This window comes from Gopherus flavomarginatus, chromosome 1 (assembly GCF_025201925.1).
Source record: "Gopherus flavomarginatus isolate rGopFla2 chromosome 1, rGopFla2.mat.asm, whole genome shotgun sequence".
Classification (NCBI taxonomy): Eukaryota; Metazoa; Chordata; order Testudines; family Testudinidae; genus Gopherus; species Gopherus flavomarginatus.
The window spans coordinates 70,518,018-70,532,220 of record NC_066617.1 but is presented as its reverse complement, the minus strand read 5'-3'; the positions used below and the strand labels follow the sequence as shown (position 1 = coordinate 70,532,220).

Below are 14,203 nucleotides of genomic sequence, written 5' to 3'. Positions count from 1 at the left end.
AGGAAAAAGAGACATTTATAAATAGCACGTTAAACATTTGTGTCTTTCACTGTAGAGTATGTGCAATATGATATAGACATTTCATTGTAAGAAGTATGCATTTCAATTACACTGTATGATAAGGGTTTTTTTAACTAAGTTTAAGCTCCAGTTGTACCATAGTTCTAATAATATGTTGAATTCCTATTGTAGCTTTCATCAGAAGATCTGAAAAGTTTTTTTACAATTAATTACTGACGAGTCACAGTTCTTTGGAGGTCGATGGCATTAATTCAGTTTAAACATAGATAAAATGAGGTCAAGTGACTTGCCTAAAATCTTTCAGCAAGTGTGCGGTAGAGCTAGGAATCCTGGCTCTTAGTCCCTTTGCTCTAATTAAATGATTAATTTAGACTCAAGTGCTAAGAATGATGGTCTGAGCCATAGAGTGAGCATAAAATGTATAATGCATGTCCTCTGTTACATTACACTTCAACCTCTCCTCCATCTTCAGGACCAGACAGAATACAAAACCTTCACTGCCGGCCACAAAACTCTACTGCCATTGCATGTTCCTGGACTCCGCCTGACTCTGACTTCGATGGATATAGCATTGAATGCAAAAAAATGGACACTGGAGAAGTTGAGTTTTCCAAAAGGATAGAGAAAGAAAGATCTTTGCAAAATATCATGATGCTAGTACCCCACAAGAGATACTTGGTGTCCATCAAAGTGCAGTCTGCAGACATGACTAGTGAGGTAGTTGAAGACAGCACCATCACTATGATAGACCGTAAGTCCTTGATGTACCAAATACATAGGTACAGTGGCATGGAGGGGGAAGGTGAGCAGAGGTAATCTGTCATCTGGTCCTGTTGATTAGTCAGCAGACTTTTCGACCTCCAGACCTGCCTGTTGTGTCACACCAGCCACCGAAATGTGTGACCAGTGACCAAAATGGGGAACACCTGTGTTTAGTTTCATGCTGTGCCAGATTATAAGGCACTTAAACTATAAAATTTGCTTTAAAGGATGTTTTATCACTGTGTGAATCATATTGTAAAACTAGTTTACTTGACTCATGCAATGAGAACAAACTTAAAAACAATTGTTATAATCTGTCAGTCGTGGCACAACATGCAGCCTACAACTGTTCTCCCCCGGCTTGCCTCTTTGCTGCCCCCTGGCCCTTTCCTCTCACCCAATGCCATCACCAAGTCAAAATAGTGGGAACCTACCTAGAGCCTTCAGGAAGTTGGGGGCAGTGGCTCTTCTTCAGGCTTTACTCCCTCTTCTCTCAAATGATAAGCTTGCCTCAGGCAGTGGAGATGAAGGAGGAGCACTGCTCTGTAGAGTCCTCCCTTGGGATGCAGATGGGTGGCAAATGGCAGCTTGCAGCTTCTCAACAACATGCACAAGGAGGGAGTTACTGCCAGCCAGTTGTGGCAATCCATGGCTCACCTCCATTCTGGGTGGTACAGCATGACAGAGAGCCTTAATTACCCCCAAGGCCAAATGTTCCATGAAGCATAGTGTGACTGAGAGGTCTGGTCACCAGTCCCTCCTTGGATATGTAAAGCCAAGGAGAACTACATAGTCCAGTCACCAAAAAAACCCTTCTGTGATGGGGTATACAATCCTACACCGGGCAACAAGGAGTTAATGAGCTAATGGGGACTCAGCTGAGAGATGTTAGAATTGGAGGAAGGAACTTAACAGGGAGAAACCTAGCTCAGTTGATGACAGATCAGGGAGGAGAGCAGATCTTGGAAAAAGGGATGGCTGAATGTAGGAGCCACTGCCCAATGGGCCCACCCTGAAGGAAGGGAGGACCTGATGCTGACTCACCTTGAAAGGAGACTATTCCTCTCTGTGTGTTGGTGAACTTGGATTAGGGCCCCAGCCTGATGAGTGCCCTCTGAAGGAAGAGAGCCTTAACCCAGCTTTGGGACTATTCATTTGGGTCAATTCCCCTTTCTTCTGTTCATTGACAACCCTGGAAGGGGCAGGCTATCTGGGGCCCAACTAGTGGGCTGGGCCTCTTGGGACTGGAACTGGGAGTGGGAAAACCACCCAGACATTCCAGAGCTGTGACCCCAATGAGTCCTGGGGCCCTGCCCAGAGCCTGGGAAAAAAGAACATTGTAACACCCACCCTTCACATGAATTGCAACCAAGCCCTGTCTCTTCTCTACTACAAGAGATGCTATGAGTTCCGATAAAATCAGAGCTAACCTGAGCAGCACCAGAAACAGCACCAGAACTTCTTTGAAGGCTTAACTGTTCTCCATTATTTTCATGTTTAGACATCTCTGCACTATCAGGTTCTGGTTGATCCTGGAAGCAGGACTGTCTAAATACCACAAGGGAGCCAGCTCTCCCAAGAATTCCAGACTGGACTTACAGATTGAAGATATCTGGCTAGGCTTCAAATAAGCATGTGAACTATTGGTTCCTTATCCATACTGAAACCCTTTACATTTTGGCCACGACTATTAAACAGTAGATACTGACACAGTGGATGTGGCTGTGCAGGTTATTGAAAATGTTTAGCTGCGATCTCTATGACAGGGCTGTAGTGTTCCATTGGGAGGCTTGCATCAGATGTGTTTTATTTCCCCCTCCCTCTTTTTCCTTTTCCGTTTAGTTCCTGATGTATCAGTGTTCAACATATAGCTTGTTTAGACAAGTGGCTGATACAAATGCCAGTTCCCTATGGAAGCCGTACTGTAAATCTGATATCAGATCATCCATGTGTAAATTATTTGCGTAATTGATTCAGTCTTGTGTATTCTTCCTTGGATATTGTTTATTGTTCCATTTCGTGTAAGAGGGGGAAATATAGGTGTTTAAAAGCAAATTTCTATCTGCAGCCTCAATGGTCTCAAAGTCCCTGGATTGAACCCACCTCTGAAAATGCTATTTTAGTGGGTATAATTTAAGACTGCGTGGATTTAATGAGACTTTAATGCAATCCTGGGCAACTTCTGCAAGAAATCCTACTATAAGGAGCTGCCTCTGTCATTATGTTTAAAACATTGCTGGTCTGTTACATTTTCAGGCAGCTTCTCTGCTGAGGAGGGATACACTTTGTGACTGCAAAGAGCATAAAATGAGAGACATTGGGTCTAAATGGTTGAGTTTTGTTGAGATTTACACCTCACTTGCTGTTATTATGTAATTACAAATATATAGATGGTGATGCACTTTATTTCCCCCTCCCACTCTCTTCTTTCCCAGGCCCCCCTCCTCCACCTCTCCACATCCGAGTGAACAAAAAGGATGCACTCATTACCAAATCTTCCATCAACTTTACTTTCAACTGCAGCTGGTTCAGTGACACCAATGGAGCTGTGAAATACTTTACTGTGGTTGTTAGAGAGGCCGATGGTAAGTTTTCATGAATTAATAGGTTTCTTTCTGTAACCCACATTAACACAAGAAGGGTATTTGTCCTCATCTACTGGTCAGATTTCAGAAGAGGCTTATGGATCTGCTTCTGTATCCAAGACAGTGAACCTGGTCCTTTAACTCAGCAGGGAGAAGCTTTTAGATCCAGAGGTCCAGTCTCCATTGGCACCATAGGACAGAGTTATACTTCATTCTCTGGGATGTTACCACTCACATGTTTGGAGAGTTTCCTTACTTAGAAGATGAGAGAACTCAAAGCAAATGTCTCAGAGAATAGAAATGGGACAGATTGTCTTGCTATGCACTGATTCAATAATGCAGCTTAGATACTGACTTGAAGCAGGTAGGAGTGCGTCTCAGCTTCAGTTTTTGTTGCCTTTAGTGTTGCCTGATAAGTCATTATTAGAAAACAAAGGTAGCTTAGAGTATGTCTATACTACCCGTTGGATCGGCTATCAGGGATCGATTTATCGTGTCTCGTCTAGACACGATAAATCAATCCACAGATCGACGCCTGTACTCCACCTTGGCAGGAGGAGTAAGCAGCATTGACGGGGGAGCCATGGCAGTTAACTCGCCGCCATAAGGATGGTCAGGTAAGTCGAACTAAGATACTTCGACTTCAGCTATGCGAATAGCGTAGCTGAAATTGCATATCTTAGATCGACCCACCCGCCCCCCCAGTGTAGATCAGCCCTTACAGTCTGAATAAAATGATTCATGTTGTTTATTTCATGAGGCAAATTGCTCTCACATACACCAGTGTAAATCAAAGCAGAAAATGTCCCTATATAGTGCATATGGATTTCCTTCCTTGTGCTATCCTGTAGAGAAGAAGAGTAGTTTTGCAGTTAAAGCCCTAAACTAGGACTCAGGAGATCTGAGTTTAATTCTTGACATTGCCACAAGCTCCCTTTGTGACCTTGTGTAAGTCACTTAATCATTTTGTACCTCTGTTCCCATGTAAAAATAATCCTTTTTTTTTCTCCTACCCTGTGTTGTTCTTGCTTAGTCAGAGTGTAAGCTCTTTGGGGGCAGGGACTGTTTCTCACTATATATTGGTACAGTGCCTAGCACAGCTGACCCTCTTAGGCATTATCATAAATAATAAAAAATCAGGATTCATTTCTGGGGACTATAATCGTTTACTGTTGCAACTATTACCTGTACCCACTGGCTACTTTTTTTTAACCCCCTGTGGAAGGAGGCAGATGGCGGGGGTGCAGGTGCCAGAATTATGCAGCAGCAGTGATTCACACAACCTTCTCAAGGCCTCAGAACCCCTCTGTGCACACTGTTCTAGAATGGGATCCAGAAGAGAGAGTAAAGTGCCCTGAGTTATCTAGCCAGGCAAGCCAGCATCGATCCAAAAATGTCCCCATAGACCAACATGCAGTGTGGGTTCAAATAGAAGAGAGTGTGCCTGGAACACACTGAGCTAGGCTGAGTCCAAAAATATTAAGGGTATGTCTACATTGGAGCTGGAGGTGTAATTCCCAGCTCAGGTAGACATACACATGCTAGCTCTGATTGAGATAGCACACTAACAAGTGGAGCAAATGGTGGTTCCCATCTGACACCCTATGTGCAGCCGCAGCTTTGCTGTTATTTCAGCACACTAGATTGATCTGAGCATGTCTATCCCAGCTGGGAATGACACTTCCAGCTGCTGTGTAGACATACCCTAAGACTTAATCTAAGGAATTGTCCACAAGTCAGTAGTGTGTGAAGCATCACTCACTTAACAAAAGTTAAGATTATTTCTTTAGGACATTCAGTAATTTGAGTCTGTAGAGGTCTCTGTAAAAAAGGTGGCTTTCATGTGGCTTAACAATTTTGAAGACAGTATAGCACAGTCTTTATCAGACTGCAAGAAGCTTTTTAAACCACAGTGCCAGGTTGCTTTGAAACACATAATTTCCTATCTGTAGGAATTTTCTATTTGCTGTAGTAATTTGCTGTATTCTGCTTCTTCTCCTGGGGATCAGATTACCACATCAGACCAGCTGTTGTTTGTAAAGATAACATAGCTACTTATGACTCCTGTAGTTATGGTTAATAACAACAGTTCATATGTAGTGTGTTTCTTTCATAGACCTTTAAGTACGTTATAAAAGAAGGTAATTTGGCAGATGGGAAAATGGAGGCTCAGAAGGAAGTGACTTGCCTATGGTCATACAACAGTTCCAGGTCAGGCTGGAAATAGATCCCAGGTGGATAACTCCCAATCTCATGCTCTATTCACTAGACCATGTTACCTCCCAGACAAAGTACAGAAGTTTGTCAAGTGTTAAATATGTCTGTTGATGCCCGGGGCCTTAGATATTTACTGCACAAATAGCATGAGAGCTATGGCATATGATGTGCAATTCTTTTTTTACCATTTTTTTCCTAGGCAGTGAAGAGCTGAAGCCAGATCAGCAGCACCCATTACCTTCCTACATGGAATACAAACATAACAATTCCATACGTGTCTATCAGACAAACTATTTTGCAAGCAAATGTGCTGAAAACCTTGACAGCAACTATAAAAGTTTTGACATTAAGCTTGGAGCTGAGATGGAAAGTCTGGGGGGAAAATGTGATCCCAATCAGCAGAAATTCTGTGATGGGCCACTGAAGCCAAGGACTGCCTACAGGTTAGATTTATTGTGGTAATTGTGCTGTGTGAGATGTGCTGTATTATTAGGTACTATGCTATCTCGATGCCTGATGTACTTGAGCTGCTGTAGATTAATAAGCTGTGTTACATAGTGTTCTCTGTGTTGTATTGTGCAATTTATAAAAGCTTTGTCCCTGCCTCATCTCATAGGTAATATATAAACAATTCCTTCACCAGCCTGGGAATGCTCCAATTCATTATGTGCAAAACTTGGTGCAGTGAAAAGGCCTCTTTTATCTCTTACTTTGATGGAGAACTTTGCTACAATTGCTAATTTCTCTGTGGAGAGACTTAAGGGCTGGATCAGCAGCTGAGTCAGGGGAGCATTTGGGACAGCTAAAAGAGGAGAGCAGGAGATGCAAAGGTAGTTTTGTGTTCCTCTAATTCTGTGGACAGGCTGCACCAGGCCAATCTGCTGGTGCAGATTAAAGCAACCTAAAGGCTATTCTACCCTGTGCCGGCTTCCAGTAGACTCAGGAAGCCTGTACAGCAGCTGAGGCTCACCAGCACAAAGGGAAGTTTTAGCCACAGTCTGGTGTGGTGTGGGAGCTGCTAGAGCACCTGTATACCTCCTGTTGAGTCCTCTACACTGGCACGAACCTCCAAGGGCTGAATCCAATTACCTTAAGGCCACTTTGTACCTAGGGAACACCAGAAAGCAGGTGCATCTAGGCCTTAGATTTTAGCCAAAAATTAGAGTATTTGAAGTAATATCCCCAAACAATTAGGATTTGTATTTCAGACAAACCGGATACCATGTATGTTTATTTAGGAGCTGCAGCTTCACATTAGATGTCATTACTTTCCCCTGCAGCATTAAATCAAGCTTAGTTACTAAATGTGGACTATTAAAAACTTGATGGGACAGTTGTGCAATTGACATGAAAGCAGCTTTCAGGTGGGCTCTAGCTGGGTTCAGTGGAAATTATGCCCACTTATCCCTACTTAGAATGAGACTTACTGTGAGTCAGGATTTCTACCTCTTAACTTCTTTGATTCTAAATTCTATCAGCTGGCCGGCAGGAACCTCCACCACAGGTTACCAAAGCCACAATGAGAGCTGAGTGACTAGATCAACAAACCATTCACAGACACTCATTTCAGCTTTTTAACGAATTTGCTTGGACTTCATTTGAGCTCCTTTTGGTTTCTGTGAATGCTCTTAGAAATGAGTTTGCTGAGAGGAAAAGTCATGGAGTTAAACAGCGAATTTCAATTGAATGTTGCAGAATTTTTGATTTTGTTCATTGTACATGTCTGTATCAGAAACCTACTTAAGAACTAGGTTCATCCAGTCAAAGAACGGAAGCTTACCATGTGTCCAATGAAATCAATGTGTTCATGTGAACGGATTTGTTGATTGATTTTCAGTGACAAATTTTTGGCAATCAGGAGCTTGTGAAAATAGCAAAGACCTAAATCCAACAAAGACACCGCTCACTGTGATTAGTTTGTCCAGCTCATGGGACTTCTTTCATGATCCCCAGTAGCCTAAGGTAACGAAGCCCCAATCCTGAAAACATTTACGCACATAAGTAGTCCATTTACAGGACTAATATCAGGAGAGATGGAAGTAGGTCCAGAATACGACTATTCACATGCAAAGGTGTGTGCAAGAACAGGAGCATAGAATGTAATCCAAATCCAAGTTCCCATATGATAGTATTGAGGGCAGTTAACATATCCATAGATCAGCTAGTCAGCAGTTCTTTTGGCTTACCGCAGCCCTATACAAAGAACACCCTGTGATATATAAGCCTTCCTGCTGATCACAGTTAGGCAGAATTTTTTAATATGTTGTAAATGTCATCTGGTATCTAGTCCTTCTTGCATTTTCCCCACATGTTATTGAGCAAAAGATACTAAAAAATGGAATGAACTGCTGAGGTGCTCACAATATTGGCTTTGAAACTCTCACTAAAGCAGAAGCTGAACAACAAAAGGTATAACAATAACAGTAGTTAAAAGACACAGGAAATGTACTTAGTAAATGTTGTCTGGAAGCCCTGTTTTGTGATTTTGCTATTTCTGTGTTAACCTTTAGTTTTCTCCTATTTGATACCAACTCCCAAACAGATCTAATAAACCGTTCTGCTTTTTCAGGATCAGTATCCGAGCTTTCACCCAGCTCTTTAGTGAAGACATGAGGGAATTCACTGAGCCACTCTTCTCAGATACGTTTTTCTCTTTACCAATCACTACTGAGTCAGGTGAGTTTCTCCTTTATTCTCTACTAACCAGTTACATGAGTATCACACTCATTGGTGTTGGAGTGGGTAGGAAAGTGCAGCAAGGACCTTGTTGCTGAACTGAGTTACTTTGAGAGTCAGCTCTCCACTAGTTAATGTTTGGTATTCAGCACTGTCAGTTAAAACAATAGCTGTGATACTTCCCCTCCCATCCATGATTTCCTTCAGAAATATAAAGCTTCCTACAGATTATAAGTGTTCACTTTAAAAGGGAGCGAGAGAGAGAGAGTGAGGACTGTGCAGCATCCTTCAGGATAGAAATAATATGTAGGACTAGATTCTCCGGTCTGCCTTCTGCCACCCAAGCTGCTCAAAGTGAACAGAAATGGCTAGTGGAAATTTCCCTTGGTGCAGGGGAGCTCTCTTCTGGTGTAAAACTGGCAGAGATGGTATAGCCACCTCCTGCACCACCTGTCCCACGTGTCCAGGGTGTAGGGGAGATGTCAGAGGTGGGACGGAGGTGTGGTGGAACTATGCTGATCCTTCACAGTGTAAGTTCACCTAGTGACTTTATGCCAGTGGCAGGAATTAGACCTGCTCCTCAGCAACTCTTAACTTATGCCATGGCCAGGCAGCACAGGATCAGGGAGCCACAACCAGCCCCCTATGTACTCCCATCTCAACTATGGTGGAGCAATAAGCCCATAAGTTATAAATTATTTGGGAGGGATCATATTGCCCAATAGAGCTGGGGTCCCTGACTTGGGGGTCTCTAGTCACTGCTACAATACAAACAATAAATAACAACACAGCCCCTTGATACAAGGCTCTCAATACATTTTCCAAACACTAATTAAGCCTCAAAAACCCTTTAATCCAGGCAACAGTTACTTTCTGGATGTGAGAATGAAATGGTTTCATCATCCAGTATAAATGGTCTCAAAATGGGACTGAGCCAGTGAATTATCCTAGGCCTGGTCTACACTATGCGTTTAAACCGATTTTAGCAGCGTTAAACCGATTTAACGTTGTACCCGTCCACACTATGAGGCCCTTTATATCGATATAAAGGGCTCTTTATATCGGTTTCTGTACTCCTCCCCAACGAGAGGAGTAGCGCTAAAATCGGTATTACCATATCAGATTAGGGTTAATGTGGCCGCAAATCGACAGTATTGGCCTCCGGGCGGTATCCCACAGTGCACCACTGTGACTGCTCTGGACAGCAATCTCAGCTCGGATGAAGTGGCCACGTTAACAGGAAAAGCCCCACGAAATTTTGATTTTCATTTCCTGTTTGTCCAGCGTGGAGCTCTGATTAGCATGGGTGGCAATGCAGTCCCAAATCCAAAAAGAGCTCCAGCATGGACCGTATGGGAGATACTGAATCTGATCGCTGTATGGGGAAACAAATCTGTTCTATTAGAGCTCCGTTACAGAAGACGAAATGCCAAAGCATTTGAAAAAAAATCTACAGGCTACACAGTGCTGCGTGACAAGCGTAATGGGAAGCCAGAGACTCAAACGGACACTCATGGAGGGAGGGGGTACTGAGGACTCCAGCTATCCCACAGTCCACAGCAGTCTCTGAAAAGTATTTGCATTCTTGGCTGAGCTCCCAATGCCTGTAGGGTCAAACACATTGTCTGGCGTGGTTCAGGGAATAGCTTGTCAATTTACTCCCTCCCCCCACCACGTGAAAGAAAAGGGAAAGAAATCGTTTCTTGACTTTTTTCAATGTCACCCTATGTCTACTGAATGCTGCTGGTAGACGCGATGCTGCAGCAGTGAAGAGTAGTATCCGCTCCTCTCCCCTCCCTGGTGGCAAACAGTACAATATGACTGATATCCGTTGTCACTATCAGCCCGTGAGTGCTCCTGGCTTGCCTCAGGTGAGGTCGGCTGGGGGCGCCTGGATAAAAATAGAAATGATTCCTGGTCATTCCCTGTAGATGGGACAGAATGGCTGGTAACCATCCTCATCATAGCAACTGGGGGCTGAGCTCCATCAGCCCCCTCCCTTTCCTGTGTAAAGAAAAGATTCTGTACTGCCTGGACTATCATAGCAGCAGGATGCTGGGCTCCTGTCCCCCGCAGCGCTTAATGTTCTGCCTGGACTGTCATAGCACCGGGAGGCTGCCTCCCCCTCGTTTTATCTCACTAACAACTCACTGTTTCTTATTCCTGCATTCTTTATAACTTCATGACACAAATGGGGGGGACACTGCCACGGTAGCCCAGGAAGGTTGGAGGAGGAGGGAAGCAACGGGTGGGGTTGTTGCAGAGGCACCCCCATGAATGGCATGCAGCTCATCATTTCTGCGGGATCTGACATGGAGCAGCTGTGCTCTCTGATACACTGCTTCTCTAGTACACTTGCCCCAAATTCTAGGCAGGACTGACTCTATTTTTAGAAACCATAAAGGAGGGTTTGACTCGGGGAGTCATTCCCAGTTTTGCTTTTGCGCCCCCGACCGACCTCAGTGAGGGGCATGATAGCAGCAGACAGCACAGAAGGACAGATAACCGTCATCTCATTGCCAAATTATCCTGGCAGCAGACGGTACAGAACAACTGGTAACCATCTCTGTTATCATGCAAAAGCAAATGAATGCTGCTGTGTAGCGCTGAAGTATCGCCTCTGTCCGCGGCATCCAGTACACATACGGTGACTGTAACAAAGAAAAGCTGAACGGGCTCCATGGTTGCCATGCTATGGCGTCTGCCAGGATAATCCAGGGAAAAAGGGCGCGAAATGATTGACTGCTGTTGCTTTCCCGGAGGAAGGAATGAGTGATGACATTTACCCAGAACCACCCACGACAATGATTTTTGCCCCATCAGCCACTGGAATCTCAACCCAGAATTCTAAGGGGCGGGGGAGACTGCAGGAACTATGGGATAGCTACGGAATAGCTACCCACAGTGCAACGCTCCGGAAATCGACGCTAGCCTTGGACCATGGACGCACACCGCCGAATTAATGTGCTTAGTGTGGCCGTGTGCCCTCGACTTTATACAATCTGTTTTATAAAACCAGTTTATGTAAAATCAGAATTATCCCGTAGTGTAGACATACCCCTAGACTCAGTTTGAAAAATCCAGTGAACTACTGTAGCCTAGGGAGGAGACCCAAACTCCTGGAAAATCTTGCTGTTTCTTTCACTCCTTAATTCTATGGAAGGAGAGAACTTTTTTCTCTTCTACCTGTTTCTTGCCCACCTGACGTACGGTGTAAATTCTTGGAAAAACTAAGGAAGTAATATCAAAGCCCAGTCCTCCAAATATATATGCAGTTGACGTTTCTTTGTATTTATTTCAGTGTCTTTAACTGATAACATTGCATGTGTCTAATTCCTTTTCTCTGTGTGTGTGTGTGTATCTATCTTAGAGCCCATGTTTGGAGTTATAGAAGGCGTGAGTGCTGGTTTGTTTCTCATTTTGATGGTGGTGGCTGTGACTGCTTTATTTGTCTACAGACAAAAAATTAAGTAAGTAGAAACTCCCTGTTTAAAATGTTCGTTGCACAAGGTCTGATGAAATTTGATTTTCCATCTGAGACACTGAGGAAGGAGTAAAATTGGATGAAAACTTTAAATTGTACTTAGGAAGGCAAAAACTTCATTCCATTTCCCCCATCATTTGTACAAATTAAATATTGAACTAAGACCTATATTTTCCTTGATTAAGAAACAGGATTTCCACTGATTAATAGGAGTTGCATGTTCAAGGCTGCAATGTGACCTTTGGCTCTTAGTAGAGCTGATCAACACATTTTCACTGGAGCAGTTTTCTGTAAGAAAATGTGGCTTCACTGAAACCTTTCATGCAGGGGCAGCTCCAGACCCCAGCACGCCAAGCGCATGCTTGGGGCGGCATGCCACGGGGGGGCGCTCTGCTGGTCACCGGGAGGGCAGCAGGCGGCTCCGGTTGACGCCTGCGGGAGGTCCACCAGAGCCGCGGAACGGGCGACCGGCAGAGCACCTCTTGCGGCCTGCCACCCTGCTTGGGGCAGCGAAATGTCCAGAGCCACCCCTGCTTTCATGAGAACTTGTTGATTTCAATGACATTTTTGATGGGAAAACTTTGAAATGATTCATTTTGACCCTCTCTTTTTGGAAACATTGAAATATTTTCTTCCAATAATATCAAAAAGTTTAGTTTTGACTTTATTGTTCCATTTCATTTTGCACTGACTTTTATTCTATAATATTAATTTTATATCATATATATATATAATTTTAATTTAAATATATATAAATATTAAATATAATATTTTAATATAAAATGATAATTTTTACCTTATTGAAACAAAACATTTAATAGTATTGAAATGAAAATTTTTGATATTTCTGAGTCAAAAATTTTTGGAATTTCTATTCTTTGGGACATTTTGAAAATGCAACATTTCACCTGGAGTTGGAATGGAATGTTTCTTTGAAATGTTGGGAATTGTTTTCCAACTAGCTCTTAATTCTTAGTCTGCATGAAATTATTCTCTAGCAGTTTCTTCTAGACACTTAAGCCCAAATTCAATGCAGATGTCTAGATGCTGACCATGAAAAAAGCATGTGCACTTGTGTGTAAAACTTGCATTTGTTTGTGCATACAAACAAGTACATGCCTACATATCTGTATGCATACACCGCTACCATGAATAAAATGCAGGTTTTGCATTCACAAAAGGTGTACACATTTTTTCCTGGCTGCTACTTATGCACCTGCATTTGAAAATATGTCCCTTATCCTCTAATTTATTTTTGCTCTGTGTAGTTCGAATGTAAATCATATGAAGTGCATGTTTTCTCAAGTGTATTGTGATTTCTTGTTATGAGCTGTGTTCAATGGGTCAGTGAACGTCGGTATATTTTTCTGTGTCATATACAGTAGGTAAATGTTTCATTTACAAGAAAGGTTTCTGAGGGAACAAATGGTGATCAGAGATGGAGAGACCATGTGTGTGGTTTAGTGGAACATCGGAATGTAGGACTGCAAGGGATCTCCTGAGTCACTGAGTCCAGATCCCACCTATTGCAGGCAGTCCCATCATATAATATAATTCATAAATATATCAAGCTCCATCTTAAAACTAGTTTTGATTGTTTGCCCCCACAACTCCTAGTGGGAGGCTGTTCCAGCTTCTCACTCCTTTGACGGTTAGAAACCTTTAATTTCCAACCTGAATTTGTTCATGGCCGGTAAACATGAGGAAGGGAGAAGAGCTATTTAGGTAATGGACAATGCTGGCACAAGAACAGATGAGTGTAAACTGGCCATGAATAGTGGAATGAGCACAGAATGAATTTCCAAAACTCCCCAAATCTTTCCAAATGCTGCCACTGACTCCTGCTCTGATCCTTCACAAGTCCCAAATGGCCTGATTTTCAGAGGTGCTGAGCACCCGCAACACTTGAAGCAAGTGGGAGCTGCAGGCACTCTGCACTTCTGAAAAGCGCAGCAGTAACCTGATCCACATCTGCACATGGAACTAGGGATAATACCTAGCTCACTGGGATGTTCTGCAGAGCAGTTGGTTAGGCCGTATCCTGCCATAGGACACCCACTAGGACTGGCTGGAAAACAAGAATTCCATGTCAGCAGAAATTTTGAGGATTTGATTTTTTTTTCATTATGTGTTGGAACAGAACTAAAAGCTTTCTAAATTTTTTCAAGGGGGGAAAAAAAACAAAAAAACAGAGAGCAACATTCAGACCAGAGACCTGAACCTGGGTCTCTGACATACCAGGTGAGCCCTGGCCAGTGAGAGAGAGAAGTACCCACCCATCCAACAAAGTGCGTATTCACCCACAAAATCTCATGCTCCATAACATTTGTTAGTCTATAAGGTGCCACAAGAGTCTTTGCTGCACCCAGTATATTGGTTTTGCTGGGGTGGGTGCTTCTCTCTCTCACTGGAAATTCCCTCCTGGACCTGAGAAACATTCCTGAAAAAAGGTTTTCCA

At 43.2% G+C, this 14,203-nt stretch overlaps 1 protein-coding gene across 2 annotated transcripts in view; it reads left to right on the top strand.

Moving 5' to 3' along the window:
• PTPRB (protein tyrosine phosphatase receptor type B) overlaps positions 1-14,203 on the top strand; it is a 92,103-nt gene that overhangs the window by 60,228 nt on the left and 17,672 nt on the right. For both annotated transcript variants that reach the window (XM_050934083.1, XM_050934092.1), the window contains 5 exons: positions 494-772; positions 3,219-3,368; positions 5,785-6,028; positions 8,155-8,261; positions 11,632-11,731. In XM_050934083.1, coding sequence (XP_050790040.1) covers positions 494-772; positions 3,219-3,368; positions 5,785-6,028; positions 8,155-8,261; positions 11,632-11,731 — 880 coding nt within the window. The remainder of the gene's footprint in view (positions 1-493; positions 773-3,218; positions 3,369-5,784; positions 6,029-8,154; positions 8,262-11,631; positions 11,732-14,203) is intronic.